At 40.7% G+C, this 18,230-nt stretch overlaps 1 protein-coding gene across 2 annotated transcripts in view; it reads left to right on the forward strand.

Moving 5' to 3' along the window:
• LOC125464407 (lysine-specific demethylase 2B-like) overlaps positions 1-18,230 on the forward strand; it is a 153,048-nt gene that overhangs the window by 73,732 nt on the left and 61,086 nt on the right. For both annotated transcript variants that reach the window (XM_059655238.1, XM_059655239.1), the window contains exons 6-7: positions 11,091-11,129; positions 16,291-17,015. In XM_059655238.1, the coding sequence (XP_059511221.1) occupies positions 11,091-11,129; positions 16,291-17,015 (764 nt within the window). The remainder of the gene's footprint in view (positions 1-11,090; positions 11,130-16,290; positions 17,016-18,230) is intronic.

Raw genomic sequence — 18,230 nt, forward strand, 5'->3', positions numbered from 1 at the left:
CTGCATTTTATTCTTGGCAACAAATTAACCCAAACATGCATGACAGCACACTTGCTTTCAGGCATTCTATTGGATTCCGCTTTGAAAGTTGCAGTTACCCTATATTAGAAAGCCATTGGGGTGCAACACTTCCTGCAGGGAATCTGAACAGGATAAATAACTGTCTCACTTAAAGGTTCTTTCAATTCAGTTTTTTCCATCAGTTTTTCCCAAACTTGATCTCAATGTGACTCTGTTTTCTCATGGCACAGGAGTAAGATTTGGTGATTTTCATTGCAGTGTGCAGGGTTGAGAGGAGAGCAAGTAGGTTTGTGGGTTTATGCCACTGAGCGGGTTCTGTCTGTTGCAAAGTATGTCAAGGTTGTAAAGGAGAACCTATATTTTAGCAGTCTATTTGCACCAGGAATCAGGCCTCAAAAACCTGTCCATTGAACCATGCCCTTCATTAGAAAGCATGATTTAAAGGGACCTCACAGTCATTAGATTCATGGCAGCCATTGCTCCCTTTATACCTTCCAGCTTGCTTAATCTCTGAGGATCAGGGCTCCAGTTTTGGAAACTTTGAATTATAAGGAATTAAGGGTATGCATTCACAACTCTAATTGGCACTTCCTGCTTTTAAGATAAAACCAGGTACAGAAAGCAAAAACAAGGTGGGGGGGTGAAGAGAGGTGAGTTTGAGGGGCACAAAAGAAAGTTTTACTCATATCTTTTTCTTTTTAAAGTTTCAACATAACTAAAATCTGAGTCCCCACTTGTAAAAATTAACTCTTAGAGTTAACGCTGCTTATTACCAACACGTAAATTTATCATTATATTAAGAGTTAACTTGTAATGGATTGGGTAAGCCCTAAATTTTCCTGCTCAGTTTACTGTCACATGGATTGTGACTACATTCACTTCATTTATTTCAGTGATGATTCTAGATAAGACGAGTGAAGCTTCGGAGTACAAGGAAACTTTATTAACAACTTACTCATTTATGTTTAGCTGTTATGTGCAATTAGCGTCTGATTTACACTTTCATACTTTTGTCTGCATTATGACTAAAATTGGGGCTAGAATATAAAAGGTGTGAGATTTATCAAAGTTGTGAATGCTATTCATAACAGTAAACTCTGACTTTAGGTTGGGGCTTCCCAAACTGGTCATGACCCCATTGTGGTCGCAAGGTGAGATTATGGGGTGGCAACAAGGCTGTCATGGAGCTGGACCTAAAGCTAACAGCTGTGAGGCCCCTTTAAATCCTTGTGTTTTGTTGGTGGGGATAGGTCCTTCAGACCATACCCTTTCACAGCCTTATTTGCACAAAAAATTGTTTCTTCTTCCTTATAAAAGCCCTCAGTTAACACACTTGCAGCAATGAAAGCTGTTCGACAGTTGAAGGCCCCTGCTGCTCATTTGAGGGATGGGAGTTCTGGAGTTGGCAACTTGAGTGTGGGGTTGGGTGGGGAGGCAGAAATCTGAGACTTGAAAATGGAGTCGCTGGGAAATCATGACCTCAGGGGACCTCCCATCCACAGCCTCCAACCTCATTGTTCCCCAACCCCGCACGGCCCGTTTCTATCTCCTTCCCAAAATCCGCAAACCTGCCTGCCCTGGTCGACCCACCGTCTCAGCCTGCTCCTGCCCCACCGAACTCATCTCCACCTATCTGGACTCCATTTTCTCCCCTTTGGTCCAGGAACTCCCTACCGACATCCGTGACACCACCCATGCCCTCCACCTCCTCCAGGACTTCCAATTCCCTGGCCCCCAACACCTCATTTTCACCATGGACGTCCAGTCCCTATACACCTGCATTCCGCATGCAGATGGCCTCAGGGCCCTCCGCTTCTTCCTGTCCCGCAGGCTCGACCAGTCCCCCTCCACCGACACCCTCATCTGCCTAGCCGAACTCGTCCGCACCCTCAACAACTTCTCTTTCGATTCCTCCCACTTCCTACAGACAAAGAGGGTGGCCGTGGGCACCCGCATGGGCGCCAGCTATGCCTGCCTCTTGGTAGGTTACGTGGAACAGACCCTCTTCCGCACCTACACAGGCCCCAAACCCCACCTCTTCCTCCGTTACATTGATGACTGTATCGGCGCCGCCTCTTGCTCCCCAGAGGAGCTCGAGCAGTTCATCCACTTCACCAACACCTTCCACCCCAACCTTCAGTTCACCTGGGCCATCTCCAGCACATCCCTCACCTTCCTGGATCTCTGTGTCCATCTCAGGCAACGAGCTTGTAACTGATATCCATTTCAAGCCCACCGACTCCCACAGCTACCTAGAATACACCTCCTCCCACCCACCCTCCTGCAAAAATTCCATCCCCTGTTCCCAATTCCTCCGCCTCCGCCGCATCTGCTCCCACGATGAGGCATTCCACTCCCGCACATCCCAGATGTCCAAGTTCTTCAAGGACCGCAACTTTCCCCCCACAGTGGTCGAGAATGCCCTTGACCGCGTCTCCCGCATTTCCCGCAACACATCCCTCACACCCTGCCCCCGCCACAACCGCCCAAAGAGGATCCCCCTCGTTCTCACACACCACCCCACCAACCTTCGGATACAACGCATCATCTTCCAACACTTCCGCCATCTACAATCCGACCCCACCACCCAAGACATTCTTCCATCCCCACCCCTGTCTGCTTTCTGGAGAGACCACTCTCTCAGTGACTCCCTTGTTCGCTCCACACTGCCCTCCAACCCCACCACACCTGGCACCTTCCCCTGCAACCGCAGGAAATGCTACACTTGCCCCCACACCTCCTCCCTCACCCCTATCCCAGGCCCCAAGATGACATTCCACATTAAGCAGAGGTTCACCTGCACATCTGCCAATGTGGTATACTGCATCCACTGTACCCGGTGTGGCTACCTCTACATTGGGGAAACCAAGCGGAGGCTTGGGGACCGCTTTGCTCGGTTCACAATAAACAACTGCACCTCCCAGTCGCAAACCATTTCCACTCCCCCTCCCATTCTTCAGATGACATGTCCATCGTGGGCCTCCTGCAGTGCCACAATGATGCTACCCGAAGGTTGCAGGAACAGCAACTCATATTCCGCTTGGGAACCTTGCAGCCCAATGGTATCAATGTGGACTTCACCAGCTTCAAAATCTCCCCTTCCCCCACCGCATCCCAAAACCAGCCCAGTTCGTCTCGTCTCCCCCCCACTGCACCACACAACCAGCCCAGCTCTTCCCCTCCACCCACTGCATCCCAAAACCAGTCCAACCTGTTTCTGCCTCCCTAACCTGTTCTTCCTCTCACCCATCCCTTCTTCCCACCCCAAGCCGCACCTCCATCTCCTACCTACTAACCTCATCCCACTTCCTTGACCTGTCCGTCTTCCCTGGACTGACCTATCTCCCCCCCCCCCCCCCCCCCCCCACCTTCCCACCTTTACTCTCCTCTCCACCTATCTTCTTTTCTCTCTATCTTCGGTCTGCCTCCCCCTCTCTCCCTATTTAGCCCAGAACCCTCACCCCATCCCCCTCTCTGATGAAGGGTCTAGGCCCGAAACGTCAGCTTTTGCGCTCCTGAGATGCTGCTGGGCCTGCTGTATTCATCCAGCCTCATTTCATTATCACTGGGAAAAGCTTGTTTTACACAAAAGCCTATCAACAAAATTTGCATTTTGAAGATCTCTAAAGAGAAAGGTGAATTAATTTGAGCCACTGTATCTGAAGAATTGCTTAACATGAGTTGTTGTGTAATGTCTTCACTGCCAATAAGCAAATAAGTAAATCTCCAAATTAGATGTTGAATGAAAATGTCTTTTTATGAATGCCCTAATAGTACACTGAGAGAATGGCTGGAAAGCTGTGCTCAATTTGCACACTGCAAAAGAAAGCTGCTACTGAAAGCTAAAATTCTTCCATACAGAGGAGACTATTTTAAGACTTTGCCCAAACTTTGCATTCATACATTATTCTGTACTGTGCACTTTTCACTGGTGCCCTGAACTTGTATTTCCTGAACATACACAATTACATTTTCTTTTACAATAGTTGAATTTTCATGACCAGAATTAAAATTGATCTTGAAAATACGGAAGAGTGCTCACGATGTGTCCTATGCATGACTATAAAGCAGTTAGGTCTGTTTATCACATGAACTTTTATCTGACAAGACTAAGGGCTGTTGTGTTTTGTGAAGCATACTGTAAAGCAGTTGTCGTCTTGGTGCAACTGTCCATCGCCTTTTTTTTGAGAAAAAAGGTACTACTGCTTCATATGATGACATGATCCATAACAACTTTGAAGCAAAATGAAGAGAAATTGAAGGTTATGGAATTGAAACAGTCACAGATTCAATCATGAATATTCATGCCAGAGGTTTGCTTGTCCATTTGGATACTCTTCCCATTCTGCCGCAATGAATACATCAAAAAATAATTACCATTGAATCTTTATCCCGCATGCTACTTGTTTCACCGTAGGTGATCATGAGCATTGGCACACATGTCCTGCTACATATTTATAAAGTCTAAGTCTCTGAAAGGAAAAAATTGTATTTGTAGAGTGCCATATTTCCTCAGGATGGTCCAGGGCATTTTGCAAATAGAGTCACTACATATGCAAATATAGAGACCAATTTGCGCATACCCAAGTTCTCAAAGCACCAAACAAATGGAGAACTTTCAGCTCACTCATGGCCACAGACTCTTCCAGCTAACTAAACAAGCAGACAACAACAATCAGCTTTTCAATTTGTGTTAAACTGTTTAGATGTTTCTCTCCTTGGGTGGATAGGAATGATCCAATGGTACTAAACTCTACTGCTCCATCTCCAAACCTTACTTAAACTCTTATTCAATCTGATATAGACTTTCTAAATGACATCTAAATGTAATTTGGAAACTCAGGGATTATTGTCTGTAATAATGTCCAAAAATCAGTAACTTACACAAATATTATTTTTAGTCCTGATTTTTTTTTCCTGTTAATAGAACTCTAACGGATTAAACCCTGTGTCCATTCCTTCATAGTCTTCTATCATTCCAGATTTTTTTGAAGTTTTAAGAATAATTCTGTAACAACAGTAGATTAAAAGTAGACTGTTGATTTGAGGCACTTTTCTTGTTCCAAGAGTCATAGAACAATATAGCGCAGACCTCGTACAGTTGAGGATATTGTCATCTACATTGCTAAAAGATGAAACTAAGAAATCTATAACTAAAATGTTGTAAATAAGTTTTAAAATATCTTCACTTCCTCGCCAAATGCAGTTCAACAATTTTCTACATTAGGTTCTCCTTTTGGTTTGTCATTTGCCATGCCCTCTATCAATATGCTATTTTAAGTAAACGTTTATCTTTTTGATAATATGAAGAGGGGGTAAAAGGAATTGAAGGTCTTGTCAAGTCAATATACTTGCTCCCAAATTGTTACAAGTGAAGACAGCCATGCTGGTTTTGAATATTGGTTATGTGGTCATTTCCTGATTTTAGTATAATTCTCAATCCTAAATGCCAATTTGGAAAGTGTCAATTCAAGGTATGCGCTGGTTAAGTGTCCATGTATATAATCAAGCTATTTTTGAGGGAGTTGGAAAACAAACCTCTTCCAATGTTCCTAAACTTTAAATTTTCCCTTTTTTCCTTTTTATTCACTCGTTGGGCAGGAGAAAAAACCTACGAGCTACATGAAGTGATTGCTCAAAACTGGATGTAAAAAGACTTGAATTTATATGGCGCTTTTCATGATTTCAGGGCATCCAACCCAATTTTACAGATAATGAAGTAATTCTGAAATGCAGTTACAGTTGTAATGTAGAAGTATGCTTCTCTGTAGTTGTATTCCCCTATCACAAAGTGACGTAATGAAGTCAAAATAGCAGCATGTGATGCTGTGATACAGCTTTTAACAAGTAAACACAGCAAATTAACTTCTTTGCTCAAGTTAACCATCTAGCTTTACTTGGTATGGAAAACACAACCTAAAGGAATAATTTTTAGCGAAGTTATGTTTTGAACCTAATGTGTGGGGATTTATTGTAAATATTTAAGTATTGTAAATATTGTTTAACGAACGCATCAGGGCACAATCTAATTGTGAAATTTTAACCTAGGAGTTGAATAAACTAAATGACTAAGGAGTGAGGTGAACATTTTGAACAAAAGCATGGCATAAAATATGACTAAAATATTTAACACTTTGGCTAGAACCACTGCATTTTTAAAAATACCTTTCATTCCCACCTTTGGCATTGAAGTTAGACCTCCGGATCAGAAAGAGCATACATATTTGAGATTTTAGTCTTCCAAGTTAAACTCTTAATCTGGGGTGAGGGTGTTTTTGTGTTACACAATTAAACAACAGGATATTCCTTGCTTGAGCATTTTTACTTTTTTAACATCGCAGTATTTATGAATGAGATGAATGTCCATACTTGGCTGGAAGTTAAACTGACACATTTACAATTATTTTTGTAGATTTTGTCTGAAACAGCTCTAACAGTCAGAAAATAGGCTCACCTCTTATCTGAAAAAAGATTTGCTGAATGTTCAGCTGTTATATTGGAAAAAAACTGCAAGATTTGCATTTGGCTTTCTACAGTTAGCTGAGTACCACTGTTAACTTGTCACGATTGTCTCTTAGCCATGTGGAATAAACATTTTCGTTTTAATATCTGGATAGTAACTTGGCTCCTAAAGGAGGAGAAAACTAATGCATTTGCTAACATTGAAATTTAAAACATTGGTTTCACCTGTGCTTGGATTTCAATTACTCATCAGTTCCTTGCATGTCGTGGTGATAGATTGAGAAGTGGGAGTGGAATGAGATTTGGCTATCCTTGGCCACTTAGTTGACACAGAGTGAGCGATGAAGGCAAATGATACTGTTGGCCTTTACAGCAAGACCATGTGTGTACAGGAGTAGGGACATCTTGCTGCAACACAACAGGACTTTGGTGAGACTACGCCTATGTGCAGTTTTGTTCTTCTTACCTGAGGAAGGATGTTCTGGCTACGGAGGGAATTCAATGAAGTTTTACCAGACTGATTTTTCTGAGATGGCAGGACTGACATACGAGGACAGATTGGATCAGTTCAGACTTTATTCACTGGAGTTTGAGAGAGCATGTGAGAGAGACACAACTGGTTTTGTCTTCACCGAAAGATCCCCTTACCTCTGGCAAGGAAAGAGGTTGAGAAGGGAAGCCCTTTATGGTGACCTCAGCTGGTGTGTAAATTGAACTGATGCTGTTGGCATCACTCTTGCATTGCAAGCCAGCTGTCCAGCCAACTAAGCAAACTGACCCAGGAGGGGCATATCATCAAAATCGATAAAATTCTAACAGGACTGGATGGAATAAACTCTGGCAGGGTGTTCCTGAATGCCAGAATGTCCAAAACCAGCGAGATGCAGGATAGGCCACTTTAGTCTGATGAGCAATTTCTTTACCCAGAGTAGTGAGCCTGTGGAATTCTTTGCCACAAAAAGCAATTGAGGCCAAACATCGTTTTCAAGAGGTTGGATATAGTTCTTTTGAGGTTAAAAGGATCAAAAGGTATGGGAAGAAAGCAGGATCAGGGTATTGAGTTGGATGATCATGTTGAATGGTGAAGGGGCCTTAAGGGTCAAATGACCTACTCTTATTTTCAATATTTCCGAGAATTTAAAACTTTTTAAGATATTTGATTTGTAGGCTGCCGATTTATCTACTTTTATAGCTTCATTTTAACTGGGTTTCACTTGGGCAAAATGTTACTCTTTGTTTTGTATAGTGTAAAATTATAATTTCAGTTGTCTGTTGGACACTTAAACTTGTCAATAGAGTGAACAATTTGTTGCAGGATTAGAGAGGATTGCAATTGCCAAATTGAAAAAGATGCTTCAACCTGGAATTCCAAGTTTAGTTTCAGTAATAAATGTTGATGGACTACAATTGATGCTAGTACTTGGGTGCTTCTACAGTGAGCTCTAGTTACAGCTGTCAATGTTGAGAAGTACAAGAGGGAAACCATGGAAATGTATATATCAGTTTGTCTTATGTCTGTAGTCAGGAAACTACTAACTCCATGAGCTGAATTTTCCCTAATATTGGCAAAATATCAATTTTGTGGAGTTTCATGGAGAATTTCACTCTGAGCTCTTGTAAATCATCTTGTGCAATTGTCTGCTGCTTTATTTGTTACGTACCACACTCATGTTATCAAGCACTCACCAGCAGTGAAGTGCTTGCTGCTGTCTGGACCGTCTAGGTTTCCTGTCAACGGGGCTATACTTAAAACACAGCTCTGCATCTGGTCCACCACTACAAGTCAGGAATTAACCTTTCTCTTGCAGTTCTGAATGGGCAGAATTGCTTCAGAGATGGTTGTTGGATGTAGTTTGGCAAGCCACTTTGCTGATTGGGGCCTGGAGATCCTGGTGATGAGATAGTGTAGAAGAGGGTCATCTTGTTTCCTTACTCATGGAGGAAACCACTACGTGGTGCGAGACAGTCTGGCTTGAAGTGGCTACCTGAGAGTGCAGTGTTCACAGCCTCGGGAATGCTCAACAATACTACAAGAAGATTAATCATCTGTGCTTTGCCAAGGTGAGTGACACAATCTTCTCTGTTACCTCACTCTCTCTCTCAAACTCCACTGCACCAACTCCTGTCAAAGCTCAAGATCACTGCTTTCATTTTTTAATATGTAACATGTAAGCCTTGTTGCCTTCTACATTTTCTACTCACTCACTCACTCATTTAGAGCACATCACCACCTTTCCTGCACTGACCAACACTAACTACTGTGCCAATCTCTTTCATCTCGCTCAATCCCTCTGTTTATGTCATTGCAGGAGAAAACAGCTGCAATAGGACAGAGGGGGCTAAAGCAAGTGGTAGGGTGCATTATACTTGTGTGGGGTGCGAAGACAAGGAGAGAATCTTGAGCTTGAGGAATAGAATGGAGACATCTCACACAGGGATGGCGAGGCTTCCGTGTCCTATCAACCAAGTAAGATTGATTTGGCTCTCCCATTACTATCACGGTAAATGTATTCTTACTGTGTTCAAGCTTCTACGTGTATTTTGCAACTAATTCCCACTGTCTTTATCTGCAGGTACCAGTGGCATTCATACATTCTGTTCCCTGAAGACAGCAGTCTCTCTGGCCAACAGTACCGCCTCCCACCCTGAAGAAGAAATCTGAGACCCCTCAGGAGGCAGCAGTGGCATGGTTGTTCGCTGCATCCCTATCAGCTCTGAAACAGATATGTCAGTGGTATCTGATGTTACAGCAGGATTTGAGGCAGGAGCATATCCCTGGCACATCTCCACGGCTGGCTGAGGAAGAAATACCCCACGTTGCTGGCACTCAGACCTGCTAGAGACCAGCCATCTGCTCAGCCCGAAGCAGGAGAAAACCTCAAGCTGTTGGTCATTAACAATTTTATTAAAATGCAAAGTCACAGGAGCAGCAAGCAGATTCGTCAGAGACACTTGGCAAACTAGATTGAAGATTGGAGGTGTCCATCAATGCCACCGGTACAGTGATGACAGTGGCATGCACATGACTGGCTGTCTGCATAGACAGTTGATGGCTGCCATGAAGAGCCGGATCCAGCATGCAGAATGTCTATCGATATGCACACAGACTTGAACTGCATTGCTCCAGCCAATGGTGCTCAGCAACAATAGCAAGGCAACCGTGCGATGCGGGACCTTGACTCATTCCAAATGCCTCTGCCTCATAAGGAAACAGGTTGGTGTAAGTAGGCAGCTAATCCGAGGAGGAGCCACAGATGGATTCCCCAAAGTCCTCTCGTGGGACATGCCAGAGGTGCCCAGCACCCCTTCACTCTGCCTGCAATGCACAACCCTGTAGAATTTCAAGTTGAGAGTGAGCCTGCATCTTGACAGGACACCCTATGAGCATGTCTGAGCCTTCCAACCATAAACGTCCCCACCCAAAACTGTTAGGTGATCAGTCTTCTTCATAGAACAGGCTCTCTCCACCCCATCCATGGACACCAAGACTGCACCTAGACATCATGGGAGAGAAAGGAAAAGAAAACCCAATGGAGGCTAGATGGATGGTGTGAATGAAACTTCATTGTAAATAAAATCACAAATAAATATATTCTAACTATGTGTTTGTTTTTCATTAGCAACCATGTGACCACATATAGTTACAGTGACAATTACAAGGGGTGAAGGTAGAGAGGTTCACAAGCTTTTAGAACCCTACAGTGTTCTAACCCTATCCAAAGGGTAGCTATTCTAGCATACTAAATACTAACACTAACTAAATTTAGTAATGATTGAATGAGGGACCATCAGATGTTGTGAAAGCTTCTATCACTTTGTAACCTTAACTTTTGTTAAACAACTAGGAAAGCAAAGAAAGTACAGACCAGTAAACTGTATTTGTGATTAGAATTAATCAGGGAATGCTGGTCTCTGCAGCATCAGTACATTTACAATAAATGAAAGATGACTTCACAGAACTCCATGCTATTAAAAACTATTGTCAAACAAGTTCTGGCCAAGATGATGGTCTTTCTGATGAACTTCCATTTCTATCCTGTGCCTTCAATCCTGTGGCTTTTACAGATTCTCATTGTCTATCATCTACCCTCAAATCCACCAGCCTATAGTAAAGCATCCAATTTTCAAGAAATCTTAAATGTGACAGGTAGACTGAGTTGAGGGGTGGGTGGGAAATTGTGAGCTTGGGTGTCTCATACTTGGGAACGTATTTAAAAATTACAGCCAGATCTTTCAGAAGTGCTATTAGGAAATGCGGAAAGGATAGTAGATGTTTGGAACTCTCTTTTGCAAACGGCAGTTGATGTTAGGAACATTGTTTAACTTTAAATCTGAAGTTGCTAGATCTGTTAATCAAAGGTATTAAGGAACATGAGGCAAAGACAGGTATCTGGAGTTAAGTCACAGGACACCAATGATCTCAGAACTTCAAAACTGGCTTCACATGTTCTTAATTTCTTCCTTTATTAAAAATCAAAGATTTATATATTTACAATGCAAAATGCCTATTAGGCATTTCAGAAACATTGTTTTCACTATACAGAAATACACTTATTACAGATTAATGGCTAATTATATGTTCAATTTTGTGCTTTCCTTTTCTTTAGCTAAGAGGTGGAAAGGATGACAAACTTCAAAAGAGGAAGGTAGGCAATATTGCTAGATTTTAAAATTTGCATGCATGTAGCTTTGGTGTGTCTCTGTTAAAATGATGAATTTTATGAAATATTTTTTAACTAAGAAGATTGATTTTTTTTTTAAAATGGGTACCCTTTCAATATTTTTGTTTGTTCAGTTTTGAAGGCACAAAGCTGTACATTTGATACTCTAAATGGCAGTTACTGTACAACTCAATTTGACAAACTCCACAAATGAAGCCAGTTATACTCCGTTTCAGTGTTCTGCTGGTTATTCTAAGACACCAGAAGTATTAGGGTGATCAAATAATTTAGAAACATTTCAGTTTATATTTTGTTTGTTCTTTTTTTTTAAAGCCCAAATAAAAAATAGTTTCCTTCCTAACTCACAGTGAGTTTGTGTGTCTCTCTATGAATTAGCTGAGTATCTAATGAGTGCAAGGTTCTCTCATAATCACAGTAGTGAATGGTAAGAATTTTCTGCTGAGCGCCATCCTTCTTAACTTTATTTTTCTGAACATCCAGGCTGTCCTCTAGAAGGAACTAACTATTGCTGATGTTGATGTTCTGACACCAGGCAATACCTTGATACTGTGTGGCCACGTGTATGTCTTTTCATTTTGTTTTGGATCAGTTAATAGAGCTAGTTGACCTTGTTGAGAACTCACAGAATCCATAAGGTAATGACGTACATTTTATTGATTTTTAAATCTGGAGACTCTCATCAATCCCAGTATGCTGACCTGTTGCTGCTTTAGTAAATCTTTTACAAGCATGTCCCTTTCATTTGTATCATACTGGCTTGCCTACCATAGCCGAGATCTTGCCAGCTATAAGGGAATACTTCCTCAGATTTACTGCTGCAGTCAGTTAAATTAAGTTTCTTGATAGATATAAGCTTTCATCCACTCCAGAAGCTGAGGGCTGGAGTGATGGAGAAAAGGAAAGGACAGTTTCCTATTTTATGTCTGTATCTGTTCCATTTTGGGAAGTAATTAAAGGCCTGGTCTTTAAATGAATTAGTGTGAATTAGTAAATACATGGGTGAATTGTTAGGTAGTTGAGGCTAGGGGTTGATGCAGTTATTGAGGAGTTAGTTATGGAGTTATCCAGTTGATAGGCCAGGTTTCAAATGAAGATTTTCGTGGTAATTGTCAAGCTTCATCACGTGTATCTAACCCAACTCTCTGCCTTAATCCAGGGTCCTGGGTGGTGAGGGTATTGTCTAACGGAATTTGGAACTGGCTAGCCAGTTCCAATGTATGTACAGATGATTAGGATGTCCATAATGTCATGATGCAAATCTTCAGTTGTATGTATGCTCTCTGACAATTTCGAGATTTGAGCCAGTATCGTTTCAAGGATACACTTAAGTTAACATACAACTTATCAACTTAACACCTAGCCCAATTTAACAAAATTTGAAATTCTGCTGCCTGATTTGTTTGTTTTGTTAATTTGCCAAGTAGTATCATTAATTTGATACTGCATCAATCTGCTTAACTTTAGAATGCATACAGCGGGGAAACAAGCCATTCAGTCCAACAAGTCCACACCGAACTTCCAAAGAGCGTCCACCTAGACCCATCACCCTATCCTAACCCTGTAACCCTGCACTTCCCTTGATTAACACCTAACCTACGCATCACTGAACACTATATATGGGTAATTTAGCACGGCCAATCCACCTAACCTGCACATCTTTGGACTGTGGGAAGAAACTGGAGCATCCAGAGGAAACCCACACAGACATGGGGAGAATGTGCAAACTCCACACAGTCGTCCGAGGGTGAAATTGAACCCAGGTCCCTGACGCTGTGAGGTAACAGTGCTAACCACAGAGCTACCATGCTGCTGATGTTGAATAATAAGGAATTTATAAAGTTATGCATTTTGCATGCTGTCTAAAATGACTCTTCATATTTTAAATAATGAATGTTGAGTCAATGTATTCAACTTTGTTATCTAAGTGTTGGCTTGCAACAAAGATGGCTAATTAATTTTACTGTAGCTGCCATTGATTAACAAGGTCATGGCTGTTATTGAGCATTGTTCGGATGGCACGGTGGCTCAGTGGTTAGCACTGCTGCCTCACAGCGCCAGGGACCCAGGTTCAATTCCAACCCCTAGTGACTGTATGGACAGCCCAATAAAGTGCAAGCTAGGTGGATTAGCCATGCTAAATTGCCTGTAATGCCCAGGGATGTGTAGGTATGTGGGTTAGCTATGGGAAATATAGGGATACAGTTGGGGGGGTGGGGGTGTAAGTCTGGGCAGAATGCTGTTCAAGAGAGTCCATGTAGACTTGTTGGCCAAATGGGGATTGTACGATTGTGTCTTTGGAAGCTTAGTTGAACTCACTCTTGCCTCTGAGTTACAAGGTTCTGGACTGAAACCCCACTCTAAGGCTTGAGCATAAAATAATAAGGTTAATGCTACAGTCAACTACTGACGGAGTACTACATTCTAGGAGGTGCTGTCTTTCAGATGAGATGTTAAACTGTGGTCTAATTTGTCTGGACTTGGATGGATTAAACAGCCTCATGTTACTCTTCCAAAGGCAAATGTTATCCTGGTCTCCTGACCAAGATTTATTCCTCAATCAACATCACAAACTGTGTATGTAGTCATTATCATATTGTTGTTTGTGTGCGTTTGGTCTATGTAAATTGGCTGCCGTATTCTGTAAGTTATACAAATGACTATATCTTGGAGCTGCTTAATTGGCTGCAAGTCTTTGAGATATCCAATGGCTGTGGACAGTACAATAGAAATCTCTATTTTCCTTACTGATATCTGCTCATGTATTGTGGTTGCTGAAGTAAGTATTGATATCTGTTATGCCTTTAAAATACATTGTTTCTGACATAATGGTCTTAAAAAAAATTATCCTCAATTGCGACTTTCAAATTCAGCTTTCCAGAGAAGGTAGCTTAAACTCTCTGTAATTTGCTTTATTTTGTGCTCAATCAGTTACTTGAGTGCTCACTTGGCGATCTTAATCTGTAGAACTATGAATTTATAGTTTATGCTGTCTCTGCATTTAGATTTTTTTGGCCCCAAGCACAATATTAATTGAACCAAAATTCTATTCCCAGACAAGGCTGCTGTAGCATTTTATAATCACTTACATATTTTGCTTTTGCAGTAATTTTTTGGATGCTATAAAGCAACGTCTATTTAACAAGAAAAGGCAAATTTAAATCATCTTTCTGTCATTCTGTAGTGCCAACATTTGAAATCATTTGTGAGCAAAATAGATAAATATAAAACAAAAACAGTTATTGGAAACAATTGATCGCTGAGTAAAGAATCAGGTTATTGTTTCATCAATAGAAAAGTACATAAATTAGTGTCCACAACTTTTGGGACTTCGAGTCCCAAATGGTACATGATGACCAGATATTCTCCGTGTGATGTTGCTTGAGAGGGAAGAACTTTGCCTTAGAATAACTGTCAAAGTTTTCTTCAAAAATGGCTCCATGAGATTTGTGATATGTTTTGTGATATCACATTTGTGATATGTTGTGATATTATCTAAAGATTCTGACAGTGCAGCACTCCATCAATACTGCATTAAGTTCCAACCCAGATTTCAGGCTTGAGTAGGACTTGAACTTGCAGTTGATTCAGAGGTGAGACTGTTACTACTAAGCCCCAATTATTCCCATTTTGACCAGAACTGGCTATTTTACTACCACCTCTTCAGAGATGCTGCCTGACTTGCTGACTGTCTGCAGCATTTTCTATTAGTTTTACTTTTATAGCAAGATATTAAAGATCACTTTGATTAAATAATCATTTTTTATTTTGCTTTGCCTAAGGTTAGGCATGTATATAATGCATTTAAGTGCGAGCTGACAGTCCCAAATGTTTTCTTAAGAGCACTTTTCCTGTTCCTTGTATGCCATGACTGAGGAAGAGACCGTTCTGAATGTTCAATAGTCATCATGCAATATTTTGTGATTGAAAGTTTGGTTAGTGTTAAATAAAATACCAGATGCTATATTGTTCAGGACAGCATTACACTTGCACAATCATCAAATTCATAGGCCCTACTTGATTATTGTACAGTTTTGGTGAAATGGCTTGTAAATCTGTTTAGTTGACTATCAGTTTCACTTACCGTTCATCCTCATTTAGTCCAGAAGCTAAAATTCAAGACCCGACCTGTATTTGCTTAGATTAACTGTAGAAAGTGAAACGGCATCATTTTGTACAATGCTGCAGATTTTCTAATAGAGAGAAGGAAATCATGGTCTGTCTCCTCTTTTCTTGCCTGACAATTTGTTCATTATCGCAGACTTTTTTAATTGTGTTATTTTAGTTTTGATATCTAATGAAATTGCGTAAACGCTCTCATTTTAAAATTGTTTTTTACTTTTGTGAAGGGGACCAGATCTTCTTGAAAGTGTTTTGTGTTGTATTTATCTTGATGTTGCTTCTGTGGCAAAAATGAGTTGAAGCCTGAGTCCAACTCTTGAGAAAGAAATTTAGCTGATCTTTTAATATAAATAATGCAGCTACACAGTTGCATTCTGAGACCCATCCTTTGGTTGAGACACTAATGACTTCATAGTGCGTTTGAAAGATAGCTGAATTCAATTGATGTTTTGCGTAACTTTCCTTCCATTTCCAGCCCCACCAATGAGCTTTACTGCTGGACTTGCATGCTATGGGTCAAGTGGTTGCTACATTTGTCTGGTTACTGCATTCTAGAGTTCATTACTCACAGAGGTTTTTAAAACATTTTATATAAGAGCAGTAACTTCATTTGGAACAGAATAAAGCCAGAAGGGAAGTGATGCTTTTTACTCTCTTATTAATTTCCATTTGTCAACATTACTTTGGAAACAATTTCACATTTCAAAAAATAATAGATTAAACAAAATTCACCGTAGCTTCACTTATTTCAAACTCTAAATTTATGATCTTTAATCAAAAGTAGGAGCCAGATTTTTCAAGGCCCTGCCTCTTGTTTGGCCCTCTTTTAGGTAAATGAAAATTAAGTGGAAGCATTAATTTCTTTGACAATGGAAAGTAATTAACCATTTTATCATTTGAAGCTTACTGTAACAATTAAAACATTTTGACATTGCAGATTTTTGAAATTTAGCATTTTGAGGGTTTTTAACTTTTTAACTGTTTAGTTTGATTTTTTGTTCTTTAGAAACGCAAAACAACTCCAAATTCTGAAGAATGCACTAAAGCAAATCATGAAAAATCAGAAGACGCAGAGAGAATAGAACGGATACGGCAAATGATGAAACGTGTCAACCGAAACGAAGCAACCAGCTCTAGCTCTAGTTCTGATTCTGACTCCAATTCAAGTTCTGGATCAGAATCCAGCTTGGAGAGATCAACAGGAAGCAGTGATGGATCTAGTCCAAGGTCAAATGCAAAGGCTGATAACCAAAGGTCCAAGCTCAGAAGGCTTTCTAATGATATTTTTAGTGAGGAAGATGATGAAGAGGAGGAAGATGATGTAGAAAATGCAAAAAGTGTAAAAACAAATTCGCTTTTGGCCTCAAAGGATAGAGAAAATAACTATTATTCCCTGAGAGGGGAGAATATGAAAAAAAACTCCTTTAGGACAGTGGATGTTTCACTGCAGAAGAAAAATGGACCATCCAGTCAACTTTGCCACAAAGTTCTAGGCGGTTTGCCTCGTCCTCAGATACTAAGCAAACTTTCTGTGCAGTCTCCTCCTAAGCCATTTCAAATGGAGCGGCATGTGGTGCGACCACCACCCGATAGTCCTGAGCCTGATTCTTTACCATTGGCTGGTGGCTCAGCACATGTGATGCAACGGGAAGTGTGGCTGGCAGTATTCAGGTACCTCAGCCATAAGGATCTGTGCATCTGTATGAGAGTTTGCAAGACCTGGAGCAAATGGTAAGTGCAGTGATGTTAAAAGTGTATTTTAATTGTAGAAGTTCTTAGAAATGAATTCTGCCAGTATTTGTCATTCAGTTCTTCCCTTTTCCTGATGAATCATAATTTTGGTAACCCAGTTACTTGTACATGAAATACAGCCATAAGATTTTTTGTAAAGAAAAATGAAGTGAGCCTCTATTTCCCTACAGGATTTTGTGCGACTGTACCGTCAAAACTTAATGATTACTTGCCTAATCTGGAACCAGAAATGTTGGCAATATTTAGGTGTCTCAGCATGTGTGGAGAGAGAAATAAGGTTTCAGCAAAATAAAGGTTTCAGCGTGATGGCCTTTTGTCAGAGCTGTTGGATCTGCTGACAGTTTCCAACATCTTCTCTTTTTGTTTTAGACTTGCACTTCCTGAAGTATTTTGCTTAAGAATGGGCACTCTGAAATTTACATAGTCACTGTAGTGTACAGTTTGGTTTTAGATTATGTAGGCTCCTGAACTGGAATACAGTGGGGGAAATTCAAAGCATTACATTAATTATTGTATTATATCTTGGAACTCCCTTCCAACAATCCCAAACGGTCTGCTGTCTTTCAAGTAAATGGCCCACTGCTGCCTTCTCAAGGGCAATCAAGAAGGAACAACAAATAACTGGTCTGTGTTGCTCGCATCCTGTGAATGAATTCTTTTTGTGACAGTTGTGATAAATTGAATATTTGAAAGTTGCTATATCAAAAGTGCCCCTAAAGAATTGAAATTTATAACCACCATGTCCACCGCTACTACTATCCTGACATTTTTAATTTGTTTAGTATTTATTTTTCTTGTTTTGTAAGTTGGATTGCTTCTCAAATAACTTGTTACATAAAACAATTAACATGGATCTAAAGGTTTGCTTACTATGCATGTTGCATTCTGAATCTTAACCTATTTTGCTGTCAGTTGAAAACAATTGTAAACTTCTGTGGTGCTTAAAAAGTCAGTAGCAAAAATCTGCTTTTGATATGAAGTTATTTTACTTTGAGGGGCCCTGTTTTTGTATAAGGAGTTGAGCAACCAGTAAGATCACTGGTCGAGCTTGCTTAGCCTGGACACGCAAGTTCACAAATGTGAATGCACGGTGTATACTTGAAAATAGATGCGATACAGCCTTAATTTTCAGGTCCCAATCAGAAGCATCTATGCTTTCTGGTAGCGGTAGCCTTGCCAAGACATCTGCTTTGC

Source organism: Stegostoma tigrinum, chromosome 27 (assembly GCF_030684315.1).
Source record: "Stegostoma tigrinum isolate sSteTig4 chromosome 27, sSteTig4.hap1, whole genome shotgun sequence".
In the NCBI taxonomy this organism is placed as follows: Eukaryota; Metazoa; Chordata; class Chondrichthyes; order Orectolobiformes; family Stegostomatidae; genus Stegostoma; species Stegostoma tigrinum.